The sequence below is a fragment of the Culex pipiens genome, chromosome 1 (genome assembly GCF_016801865.2).
Source record: "Culex pipiens pallens isolate TS chromosome 1, TS_CPP_V2, whole genome shotgun sequence".
NCBI classification, from domain to species: domain Eukaryota; kingdom Metazoa; phylum Arthropoda; class Insecta; order Diptera; family Culicidae; genus Culex; species Culex pipiens.
Genome location: NC_068937.1, coordinates 104,948,608 through 104,960,960, shown reverse-complemented (window position 1 = coordinate 104,960,960; position 12,353 = coordinate 104,948,608). Strand labels below are relative to the sequence as shown.

Genomic DNA, 12,353 nt, shown 5'->3' with positions numbered 1-12,353 from the left:
AAATAAGAAAATTAAGAAATTAGGAAATTATGAAATAAGGAAACAAGGAAATTAACGAGGAAATTAAGAAATTAGGAAATTTGGAAATTAGGAAATTAGGAAATTAGGAAATTTTGAAATTAGGAAACTAGGAAATTAGGAAGTAAGGAAGTTAGGAAATTAAATTAGGAAATTAGGATATTAGGAAGTGAGGAAGTTAGGAAATTTGGGAAATTAGGATATCAGGAAACTACACACAAAGAAAAAATACTCTAAATTTAAAAAGATCGTTCGTTGGATTAAAAGTTCGCGTTGGTGAATATTCGTAGAAAGTTCAAACTTTTTAATTTAAAAGTTGGAAAGTTTTTTATACTACCATGCACTTCTGGAACAAAATCGTTGTATCGGTAAAAGTGTTTTACTTTTATTATAAGAAATAAATTTTTATGGCAACAATAAATAACATTTAACATTACAGTGATTATTTTCGAAAAATGTGATGGTATGATTTTATTTCTATTTTTATTTTTATTTTAATATTAAAACTGCTGCTTATGCTGCTTAACATCGCGGCCTACATTTTGGAGCGCGACAGCGATGTAGAGAACAGGGTAGTCTCGTTGCCGGCCATCATCAGGACAGGCTTGGAGGAGTTGGGCATTGAAGCGCCTGAACCGATAGTTCCCGGCCGAAGCTGCGCCGTCGCGAGTTGAGAGTTTGCGGGCGGGAGTTGCTGAAAGAGTTTGAAAGTAAATTAAATTAGCTAGACACTAAACACATTCTCAATACTCACCGGTGACTTCTTCGGTATTCCAGGCAGATGTTCTTGATCAGGTTCGTCGGATCTCGCTCCAACCTCTGGAAGTAATCCGAGTACGACAGCTTCAGGACCTGCGGCTTTCGTACAGACGGTTCTTCCAGAACTGGTGCAAACTGTTCTTTCGGATGTTCATGTAATACTCGTCAAACATGTCCCGCACCGAGAAATGGACTGCGGACCCTCAGGACATCCCACACTGTTCCGTCATCACTTCCGGCACATAATGCTGCTGATGGTCGTAAATCGCCGGCACCGAGTGCAACATCCGCGCTGACCACCAACGATCGCTTCTCGTCGTTTCCCTCTTCCGTCGAATCCTTCTCCTCACCGTTAAAATTAACTTTATCGAATACAACCCGTGCAAATTCACATCCGCATAAACGGCGTCCTACAAAAACTAACAAAATCAAACACAAACGCCACCAAACACCCAAGCTTCCTTCTTACCCATTTCGGTCGTGATGGGTACACATCCTTCGCTGCAGATCCGGCAGGAAGCTGGCCTCATCCTTTTGAAAACCAACTTTCCCCTAATCCCCTAACCTTGTTCCGCACCATCCTACTTCGAAGGTATCCGCGTCCAAGTCCTGGCTGCGGACGCGTTCTGTTTTGATTGACGTCGTGGACCATCACTCACTAACCACCGGAATTACCTAAACGTTTGTTTACATTTTGGACTTAGACGTATTACACGGTTTCACGAGAACGACAAAATGAAAGAAATTATACAGTCGAATTAAAAGTTAAAACTTTTAAATAAGTTAGCAATGAGATTTTCAAAAACTGTAGCAGTAAAAGTTTTCATTTTCAAAACAAGAAAAAAACTTTTAATGTAGCAAATTTTAACCACTTATTAATTCAAAAGTAAGTTACTTTTGTCATTACCATAATATTTTTTTGTGTGTAGGAAATTAGGAAGTTAAGAATTTAGGAAATTAGGAAATCAGGAAATTAGGAAATTAGGGAACTAGGAAATTAGGAGTTTAGGAAGTTAGGAAGATAGGAAGTTAAGAAATTAGGAAATTTGGAAATATGGAAATTAGGAAATAAGGAAATTAGGATATTCGGAAACTAGGAAATTAGGATGTCAGGAAATTTGGAAATTATTTAATAAGGCTGGTACAAATTGGATACAAATGTTTAATTATTTTTCTTGAATTCTTAAATTCTTAAATTCTTAAATTCTTAAATTCTTAAATTCTTAAATTCTTAAATTCTTAAATTCTTAAATTCTTAAATTCTTAAATTCTTAAATTCTTAAATTCTTAAATTCTTAAATTCTTAAATTCTTAAATTCTTAAATTCTCAAATTCTTAAATTCTTAAATTCTTAAATTCTTAAATTCTTAAATTCTTAAATTCTTAAATTCTTAAATTCTTAAATTCTTAAATTCTTAAATTCTTAAATTCTTAAATTCTTAAATTCTTAAATTCTTTAATTCTTAAATTCTTAAATTCTTAAATTCTTAAATTCTTAAATTCTTAAATTCTTAAATTCTTAAATTCTTAAATTCTTAAATTCTTAAATTCTTAAATTCTTAAATTCTTAAATTCTTAAATTCTTAAATTCTTAAATTCTTAAATTCTTAAATTCTTAAATTCTTAAATTCTTAAATTCTTAAATTCTTAAATTCTTAAATTCTTAAATTCTTAAATTCTTAAATTCTTAAATTCTTAAATTCTTAAATTCTTAAATTCTTAAATTCTTAAATTCTTAAATTCTTAAATTCTTAAATTCTTAAATTCTTAAATTCTTAAATTCTTAAATTCTTAAATTCTTAAATTCTTAAATTCTTAAATTCTTAAATTCTTAAATTCTTAAATTCTTAAATTCTTAAATTCTTAAATTCTTAAATTCTTAAATTCTTAAATTCTTAAATTCTTAAATTCTTAAATTCTTAAATTCTTAAATTCTTAAATTCTTAAATTCTTAAATTCTTAAATTCTTAAATTCTTAAATTCTTAAATTCTTAAATTCTTAAATTCTTAAATTCTTAAATTCTTAAATTCTTAAATTCTTAAATTCTTAAATTCTTAAATTCTTAAATTCTTAAATTCTTAAATTCTTAAATTCTTAAATTCTTAAATTCTTAAATTCTTAAATTCTTAAATTCTTAAATTCTTAAATTCTTAAATTCTTAAATTCTTAAATTCTTAAATTCTTAAATTCTTAAATTCTTAAGTTCTTAAATTCTTAAATTCTTTAATTCTTTAATTCTTTAATTCTTAAATTCTTAAATTCTTAAATTCTTAAACTCTTAAATTCTTAAATTCTTAAATTCTTAAATTCTTAAATTCTTAAATTCTTAAATTCTTAAATTCTTAAATTCTTAAATTCTTAAATTCTTAAATTCTTAAATTCTTAAATTCTTAAATTCTTAAATTCCTAAATTCTTAAATTATTATTTTTTATTTTTTTTTTTTGATTTTTGGAATAATATTGAGTTTATAAATTTTAGAATTTTTGAATATCTAGAGTTTGTTTTTATTAGGTCCTATAAACATTTGAAAGACAATAGTTTATTGGTCCTTTAAAAAAAAAACTCTGGATATGTTTATTTAAAAATTCCCCAATTTTAGATGCAAAAATCCTATAAATATATTTTAATTGCTGCACCCCTCGGCTATCAAAAACTGTTCGAATTTTCCAACTGTTCTACTGCCAGCTTTTGATCTCACGCACACAACTACACATTCCCTACAAACGTCAACGTCGCTGTCAGTGTCCGCAAAGAAAAGTGATAGTGTCAGGGAGGAAGAGAAAAAAGTGCTGATCGCCGTCGTAGTCTGAGCTGGGGAGGAAAAAAAGTCACGAAAAACGCAGTCTGGTTGCAGTAATTTCTATTTTTCACCACCTTTCTCCGGCTCGATCCCGTATTTTCCGTGGGGCCCAGCTTCGTTCGCGTCGGCTTGCAGTTACGGGGCCAAGTGGCTTCGTTCGATTTGCTTGGCGTAAACAAAAAACGAGCTTTTCAATTTTTGACTTCTTTTTTACCTGGGAGGAGTCTGTGCGGAAAAAAAGGACCCCTCTTTTTCGTCGATTTGCCTTGGGAACCTGCGCTAGGAGAAACAGAGCGCGGCAGAATGTTGGCCCTCATCAACCGGATCCTGGACTGGTTCAAGAGCCTGTTCTGGAAGGAGGAAATGGAACTGACCCTGGTCGGGCTGCAGTACTCCGGGAAGACCACCTTTGTTAACGTTATTGCCGTAAGTAGGGGGAGGGGAGAGGGGTAAGGGAGGGCACCAAAGCTAGTGATTCATGCCCCGCATAACATGTTTCCTTCGTTCTTGAAGCAAGAATTCAGAGTGTTCTTCTTTTTGTTGGTTGAGTGCATTTTAGCATGGCTTTGAAAATTGAGGCTAATCTTGGAGCGCAGCAAATGAGGCTGGGTGTTTGTGCGTGTTATCAGTTCTAGCGACAGCGGCGATAACGGCGTTGGAATACAATTGCTGTAACTCTAGGAGGGAATGTTTATGAATATATATTTTTGGGAAATAAATTGTTCGCTCTGCGATTACGGTGTTAACAGAGTATGATTGCTATCTGGAGGCTAAAAGCACTAATCCGGATCGATTGTGGAACAAGATTGATAAGAACCTGGAAAAGACTATTGATTTTTTGGAGAAGTACTTTGTCACCACAGCAGCCAATTGATCGTCGGTAGATCTGAAATGTTCTATGACCGCAAAACTAGATTTGATTTCAAATAACTGAGTGGTACGTGTGACAAGTCGTTGAGTGTATATTGAGTACGAGATTGAAAATGAAATTGACGAACCTCTGCCTTTTGATCCAGAAGAATTTGACAACGAAGCCAATGCAGAACAGCCTCTATTGAAAAATATCGTAACCATGCTATGGAGCTAAAACAACCTCTATTCTGCGTAGATACGTCCGCCGAAGGATGCATTCTTGGAATTCTTCAACGCAGAAATGATACAACTTCTTATAACATTTACGCACTCGGAAGCAGCGGCAGCACTAGATGTAACATTCAAATCGTTTAAAAGCGTATGAGCTTCTTGGTTGCCTTCCTTGCTCCATCACGACCGGCTTGACAGGCAATAACCATACAAATTTGCTATCGTTGGGGACAACAGATCCCATGTTCGGTAAAGGGTTTCGATCAGTCTGTTATAAATCTCGAGCGATACAAAAGTATGTGTTATCCTCGCAAAGCATCACGACAGGTGAAGAGAATTCAGCGTCGTCCTACGAAAAAGACATGAGTACTAGCGTAGACATGAGTACTAGCAAAAAATGCAAAAAGCTCTTAAAAATAAGTAATTTTTGTTGCATATGCTCCAGATAAAATAAAACACCACTTCCCAAACACGGACGGGAACTTAAAGTGCCTAAACGAAAGGTGCAACAAAATTGGATTGACACCGCAGATAAGATGTAATACTAGTTGGAGGAACTGTGATGTTTGTACATGCTTATTGTAAAGCGCTGATTGACCTGGTTCTTGGTTATAGAACAATCATCCTGATCTTTCACACAGTTTGCTTTGAGGATGACCTGCATCGTTTCTATGATAAGGTGGTGTAATTTGGTTTTATTGTTGTTGTATTGAGAGAAAACTTTCTTCACGCAGCCTGACGAATGTAGGATCAAGAAAACACGCTGAACAAACACTTTGTCCACACGAGCTGGAAACTTGAACAGAGTGCGCAACTCTTGGTATCGCAGCTAGAAAGCGCTTCGGGTGTCCGGGTTCGGGTATCCGCACAGGTTTGAGTTCAACACTCTCCTGAATGAGTTTGAACTCCATGGCCTTTTTAGGACTATTATCGATGTAGCTGTAGGTGATTTGGAGCAGATTTGCGAGGATTTTCCTACAAGCGTAACTTGCGCACAAAGGCAGTAATACGAACTCATAACAACTTTGAGATCGGGGCAGTCTTTTTCGATACAGGCATTACAGAGTTGCTCTAGCCCATCAGTTGTTGGCGGTGTCTGAAGCGAATCCTTTTAGCGTTTTCTTGTGATTGATTCCGTCTTTTTAAAACTGCTCAACATTCCCTTTTTAAAGGCTTCCATGGTCCGCGGATTATAACATCCACACCTATTCAAATTATGGTTCGATTCCTTGCCGAACTAAACTCCCTCGACTGGTTGTACCTCAATTTCCTGTACTTAGAGGAGATTGCATCCTATCATTTTCTTGCACTGCGAAGGATGTCATCAAATAATTGATCAGACTGCAGCTGGTGTGCTCACGGGTCACCAATCGCTCGATTCGCTACGCCAGTTTCTTGCTGCCTCCAATGTCTAACAGCGTTCTCTTGATCTCTTCTTTGTTTCGAGTGCTCACCTCTCAATTTTTCGGTAGTCGCAGCTCGAGCGCGATCGTGTTCGCTCGGTTCGATGGGCGAATCTTTCACCTTTATCCAAAGCCGACACCAAACTCACGTAACAATTTTTTCTTTTGAGTTTCCCGAAACAAAGACCTTTAAGTTCGCGTTTGTTTCTAGCTTTATTCAAGGAACACTTCCTGCTGATCTGTCAAGCTCGTTCGACGCAGCACTGTATGGCATATTCCGAATCATCCAACATGCATTTGCTGCAGTACTATCCATGCAATCAAGTTGGTCTGTAGTCTGTAATTTCCACTTTTTTTTTTCTCAATTTTGAACAAGTAGATGAAACTTAAAACGAAAAAAAGTTAGTTTTTTCGACCAGCATCTAAGTATGTGTTTGATTAATACGATTGTTTTAAACCGCAATTTCCATATCACAATGGAAAATCAAACGAGGTAGCAAAACACTGTGAAGATACCGTCATCTGGGGCGAATCGGGACTACAGTCTGAATATGGACAGCAGTTTTTAGAGCATTTAATGGTTTTAAATTTGGAAATGGATGTACACACTTTGCTGGTCTTAGTCTGTTCTAACCGAAACCAACCAAAGAAATCGAAATATTGTGCTCCTACATGGTTAAAATTGCTGTCCCAATTCGCCCCATGTGTCCCGATTCGCCCCAGTTGACTGTAGCGGAAAAAGTCAGGATTGTTTGTAGGGTACGTTATCCATTAGTGGACCCCTTTCCTATTGTGGACCCCCTGAAGGTTTCAAGCATGTTTTTGTCTATAAATATCCAATCATTTGTTGACTGATTATTTCACTTCAGTAAGGCGAAATAATGTAAGTTTAAGGAACTTTACTAAAATATAGGATAACGAAAATCGTAACTTTTCCAAAAGTGGACCCCTGTTAATTTAACCTACAAAAATAAAGAAAACGGTGTATTTAAGCAAAAGCTTTTCTTAAACATACAATAAATGCTTGGTGTAATGAAACTGTAAGAATGTATAATTAATTAAAACAAAACTATAGTTAATTGTACTTAACTGAAGCATCATAATTCTCGGGTGAGTTTTCAAAAAGCCGTAAGAGCCACCGTGACCTCCGACACAAATTTTCGTTTTTCTCCAAAATTTAATTTATTTTTAGTATGAGGCACTTGAAGGACGTGTAGATGAACAATCTCAAGCATTTTTGATGTTGGTTTTTCGCAAGTAGGTCGAATACCGATGCAAAAAGGACTTTCTTTACCAATGGCTCTTACGGCTTTTTGAAAACTAATCCGAGAATTGAAGTTTAAAATAATATTTGAACATTTTTTTTTGAAAATAAACTTGCGTGGTTTTATTAGCAACTGTAAACAAATTTATTTTTTTGTTTTTGTCAACTATTTAAGTAATTAATATGGAATTTTTTTTATCAAAATTACTTTTTTTAATCATTGGTCCCGTTATAGAAAAAGTGAATTGTTTAAAGTATCTGGGCATACAATTGGATCCCATTTTGTCCTAGAAAAACGTGTTTCGTCCTACTTAGGCATTCTGTGGAGGGTAAGATTGCTCGTTTCGAGGAAAAATCTCTTAAAATATGTTAGGGGAAATATACCCATTTTAATCACACTAAGCCGTTCGACCAATTCTCATCACTTTTGCCGTTTTCCGCTATTAAATCAACATTTTCAGATGTATCAACAATGGAGAGTTGCTTGCTAACTTTTATTTGAGCTATTTATTACTTTGGAACAGTCAAAAACACTTTATGAAAGCTGCAATTCATGTTCAAAGTGCTGATAGGCCGATAATAGAAATAGGCTGAGAAAGGGTATAGTTCCCCTATTTCGTTTAAAAGTAATCTTCAACAAACCTTTGTTATATTCAACTTTAACGTTGTACTCGGATGCTTGTCACTCAGTTTTACCAGTACCAATAACTGTTGCACACCCTGGACTAACGAAGCAACCCATTCAAGCAATCGAAGCAACCATCAATCAATCAAGCGATCATTCCACTTCTGACACTCGAACAAACAAGAAGCAAATAAATCAGCTCTCACGAAATACAACATTGGCGACGAGGAAAACTCAAAATTTTCAACCTCGAAGAAGAGTTTCGGATCTCAAAAATGCCGGAAGGGGACAACATTCAGCCCGACGGTAACCTGCTCTACGAGCGACTTCTGCAGCAGAACGAGCGGCTGGAGGCCCAGAACGCGAGGATGATGGAGATGCTGGAGCGCTTCAACCTGCAAGACGGTTCCAGTCGGACTTCAAACGGTCCGGAATTCATCATTGAAACGCTGGCGTCCAACATCCGGGAGTTCGTCTACGATCCCGACAACGGTCTCGTATTTGACCGGTGGTACCGCAAGTACGAAGACCTCTTCCTCAAGGACGGCGCGAAGCTCGACGACGCAGCTAAAGTCCGGTTGCTGCTGAGAAGCCTCAACGTGGCCGTGCACGACAAGTACGTCAACTTCGTGCTCCCGAAGCATCCCCGTGACATCGAGTTCAAGGAGACGGTGAAGAAGCTGACCGAGCTCTTCAGTGTCCAAGCCTCGCTGTTCAGCAAACGATACCAGTGCTTTCAACTGTCCAAGAGCGAGTCGGACGACTTCGTGACATACGCTGGCATCGTCAACAAGCACTGCGAGGACTTCGAACTCAAGAAACTCACGGCGGACCAATTCAAGAGCCTGCTGTTCATCTGCGGTTTGCGCTCTTCAAGAGATGCCGACATCCGCACGAGACTCCTGTCCATGCTCGAGGTCAACGCGGAGGGCGCATGCACTTTGGAAGCACTGATCACCGAATGCCATCGCCTCCAAAACCTCAAGCACGACACCGCCATGGTGGAACACAAGCCGGTAAGCTCAGTCTGCGCGGTCAAGCAAGATCGGGACAAGCCTTCACCGACGACGTGTTCCAGCTCCAGCGACAGCCAGTCAACGAAAACACAGTCCGCCCTACCACCATCACCCTGCTGGTGCTGTGGCGACATGCATTTCGTTCGAGACTGCGCCTACAAACAGCACGTCTGCCAGGACTGCATGCAGACCGGCCACAAGGAAGGTTACAGACGAACGTCAACAGCCTGTATGCCGCCAACCGGGTCAACTCTACCTCGAAGCGTAAGTTCCTGACGGTGAGCATCAACGGTTCCCAAGCATCTCTGCAGTTCGACACCGGCTCGGACATCACAGTGATCTCGCGGAAGCAGTGGTGCGACAACATGGATTCACCGCCGCTGTCTCCCACCAAGCAGATTGCCAGAACAGCCTCTGGTAAGTCACTGTCCCTACTCGGTGAGCTCCGATGCCAAGTCACACTCGGAGGCGTCACCAGAACCGGAACTTTCTATGTGACTGACAAGCAGATCAACCTGTTCGGTCTCGACTGGATCGAGCTTTTTGAGCTGTGGGACACCCCGATGTCAGCAGTATGCAGCAGCGTCACTGGAAAGGTCAACCGCGTCAAGCAGCAGCGTTCTCTTGCAGTCAAATCGCAAGGGGAGGCAAACATGAAAACAGGTCTAGGTCCGACCGATGCAGCTTCCAGCCCGTCCGAATCCACGGCATGGCACGAAGAACATCTCCGCTGGTACTGTTCACAATATCTCACCGCATGAAGATGGCGAGCGATCCGGATCACACTAAGTCGCACCCTGTGCTGGTCTTAAGGGGGAGATGTTGCACACCCTGGACTAACGAAGCAACCCATTCAAGCAATCGAAGCAACCATCTATCAATCAAGCGATCATTCCACTTCTGACACTCGAACAAACAAGAAGCAAATAAATTTAGCTCTCACGAAATACAACAATAACCAATCTCTGTGACATCCAAACTACGCTGTTTGTTCATGATGTTATTAATAACCCAAAATTCCATCATACAATTCAGTTAATAATTACAAACAGCTCCCGTAGCACTCGTCAGAGGAAGAACCTACAACGCTTTAGAGCACATACAACACGAGGTCAAAATAGAATAAGGTTCACAGGACCTACCGCTCCATCTTTAATGCTAGAATCAAACAACATTTAAACAAAAATTAAACGAAACTTTCAACTAATCGTCATGTTATTTTAATATCCCGTGCCCGTCAATCCAGGGGGCTCTGGAATAATGAGCATTTTGGTGTGGGGGATTGTGGTGGGCCAAAAAAAAAAAAAGTAACGGAGGAACCTGTGAAGATTCCCACACGTAGAGCTCAATACAAGAGCGAGAGAAATTGTAAGAGAGTTCAATAAAAGATTCAGTCGATTGCTTGATCCCATCTTTAACGGGCGCGTGGTTGAGTTCATCCGGGAATGACAGAAAATACCCACGAAATCCACGACAAAACCCATCAAAAACGGTGTTAGCTCTTCTTCCGTGTCTCGGTCACTGCTCCCTACAACAGACGGATGAGCTGCGTGAAAACCTGGCACGGTTTTATGAGCACGGCGTGACAAACCGGAAGACGATTCTTACAAAACTTCTCACAAACGCTCGTCGTTTTTGTAAATAAACAAATACAAATACAAAAGGTAACCTGGATCACTTTCTACAACTAATCTTGGATCGCTAGGGGTACTCCAGTGTGAAGTCGGTGTTTGGGAAACTCACTGACTTACTTATGTTGTTTTATTCGTTCTCTTCCGACCAGTCGGGCCAGTTCTGCGAGGACATGATCCCGACGGTGGGCTTCAACATGCGCAAGGTGACGAAGGGCAACGTCACGATCAAGGTGTGGGACATCGGCGGCCAGCCGCGCTTCCGGTCGATGTGGGAGCGGTACTGCCGCGGGGTGAACGCGATTGTGTAAGTTTTTTTTTTAAGACGTTTCAAGATGATTATATTCAGAGGTTATTTTTGTTGTTAAAACAGCTACATGGTGGATGCGGCCGATTTGGACAAGATGGAAGCGTCCCGGAACGAGCTGCACTCGCTGCTGGACAAGCCCCAGCTGGTCGGCATTCCGGTGCTGGTGCTCGGCAACAAGCGGGACATTTCCGGAGCGTTGGATGAAACTGGACTGATTGAGAGAATGTGAGATTTTTTTTGGGGAAGGCAACTTGAAGAACAGTTTAAGATTTTTTTTTTGATTCATTTTAGGAACCTGTCCAGCATACAGGACCGGGAGATTTGCTGCTACAGCATCTCGTGCAAGGAGAAGGACAACATTGACATCACGTTGCAGTGGCTGATTGCTCACTCCAAGAGCCAAAGTCGTTAACTTTTTTCGGAAACTAAACAAACAATTGTAAAGAAGGGTGGGCACACGTGCGACTGATCGGACTGACAAGAGAAAGAAAAAATATCCCCAAATCATTCAAACCAACCAAGGAATCCACCAGAAGAGCAACCCCTCCTCACACACACAAAATATCTCGGAAAGGCCGATTCCGAATCTCAGCAGGAAAGTGCGATTCGCGTAGAGTTTAGCAAGCGAGCAAATCGAACGAACTTTTAAGGCAGGAAACAATATGAGCAACATAACTTTTGGGGATCACATCGGATGAAAGAAGAAGTGTGCGCGCGCGCAGATTAAGCTAGGAGAGAAAAAGAAGTTTGTTTTAAGTTTTACGTTCATTTTAATGCATTAACAAAGAACACGAATTTGAATATCATGTGAAAGTGAAATACAGAGTAAAATCCAATCAAGAAACGCCAAAAACAAGCCCCCTCACAACAACAAAATCTTAAAAAGAAGCCTCTAAAAATCGCGCGCGAGAAACACTGGCAGAAAGTAATTAGACGAAAAAAACTTCTGCTTTTAGTAAAAAAAACAAACAGTTTGTTATAAAAGTGTGAAACATTTGATTGAGTGATTGAGTGAGCGGTCGCGTTTTTTTTTCGTTTTTTGGTTTTAGGGACACAATTGTGACACGATTTCCGGGGTTTTTTGTTGCAATGTTGATTTTTAATGCGTTTTTTTATTTCGCGCCGCGCGAGAGTGGTTGTGGATCATGCGAGCGAGTGAATTGACCTTCAATTGATAGTATATAAAATATCCCAAAAAGAAAACAAAAAAAAAACAGTTATATCTTTCAACAAAACAACCGTAATTATAGCGCTACTGATATTTTCAATGTTAATCGCAGGTAAACAAGGAAATCACACGAAACAAATTCTTTATTTTTTTTATTAAAAATTTTAATCAAAAGCTTTCTATTCATATTTTTATTTTGTGTACGTTTTTCCCGATTTCATTTTACACTTCCCGGTAGTCATTTTAGAGAGCATCATCAAAAGAAAACATAAAA

General features: G+C 39.1%; 2 protein-coding genes across 2 annotated transcripts; one reads left to right on the top strand and one right to left on the bottom strand.

Annotated features, from left to right (window-relative positions):
* Positions 1–669: 669 nt before the first annotated feature.
* Positions 670–1,713, bottom strand: LOC120422028 (uncharacterized). Its single transcript, XM_039585352.2, has 2 exons — positions 1,247–1,713; positions 670–1,187 (listed from the first exon to the last, which is right to left on the bottom strand). The coding sequence occupies exons 1-2, from the start codon at positions 1,305–1,307 to the stop codon at positions 943–945; spliced, it is 306 nt and encodes a 101-aa protein (XP_039441286.1). The 5' UTR covers positions 1,308–1,713; the 3' UTR covers positions 670–942.
* Positions 1,714–3,536: 1,823 nt separating this feature from the next.
* Positions 3,537–11,787, top strand: LOC120422026 (ADP-ribosylation factor-like protein 8). The gene is made up of 4 exons (XM_039585350.2): positions 3,537–4,005; positions 10,754–10,908; positions 10,975–11,136; positions 11,203–11,787. Exons 1-4 carry the CDS (start codon positions 3,883–3,885, stop codon positions 11,321–11,323), a joined length of 561 nt encoding a protein of 186 aa, XP_039441284.1. The 5' UTR covers positions 3,537–3,882; the 3' UTR covers positions 11,324–11,787.
* Positions 11,788–12,353: the final 566 nt, after the last annotated feature.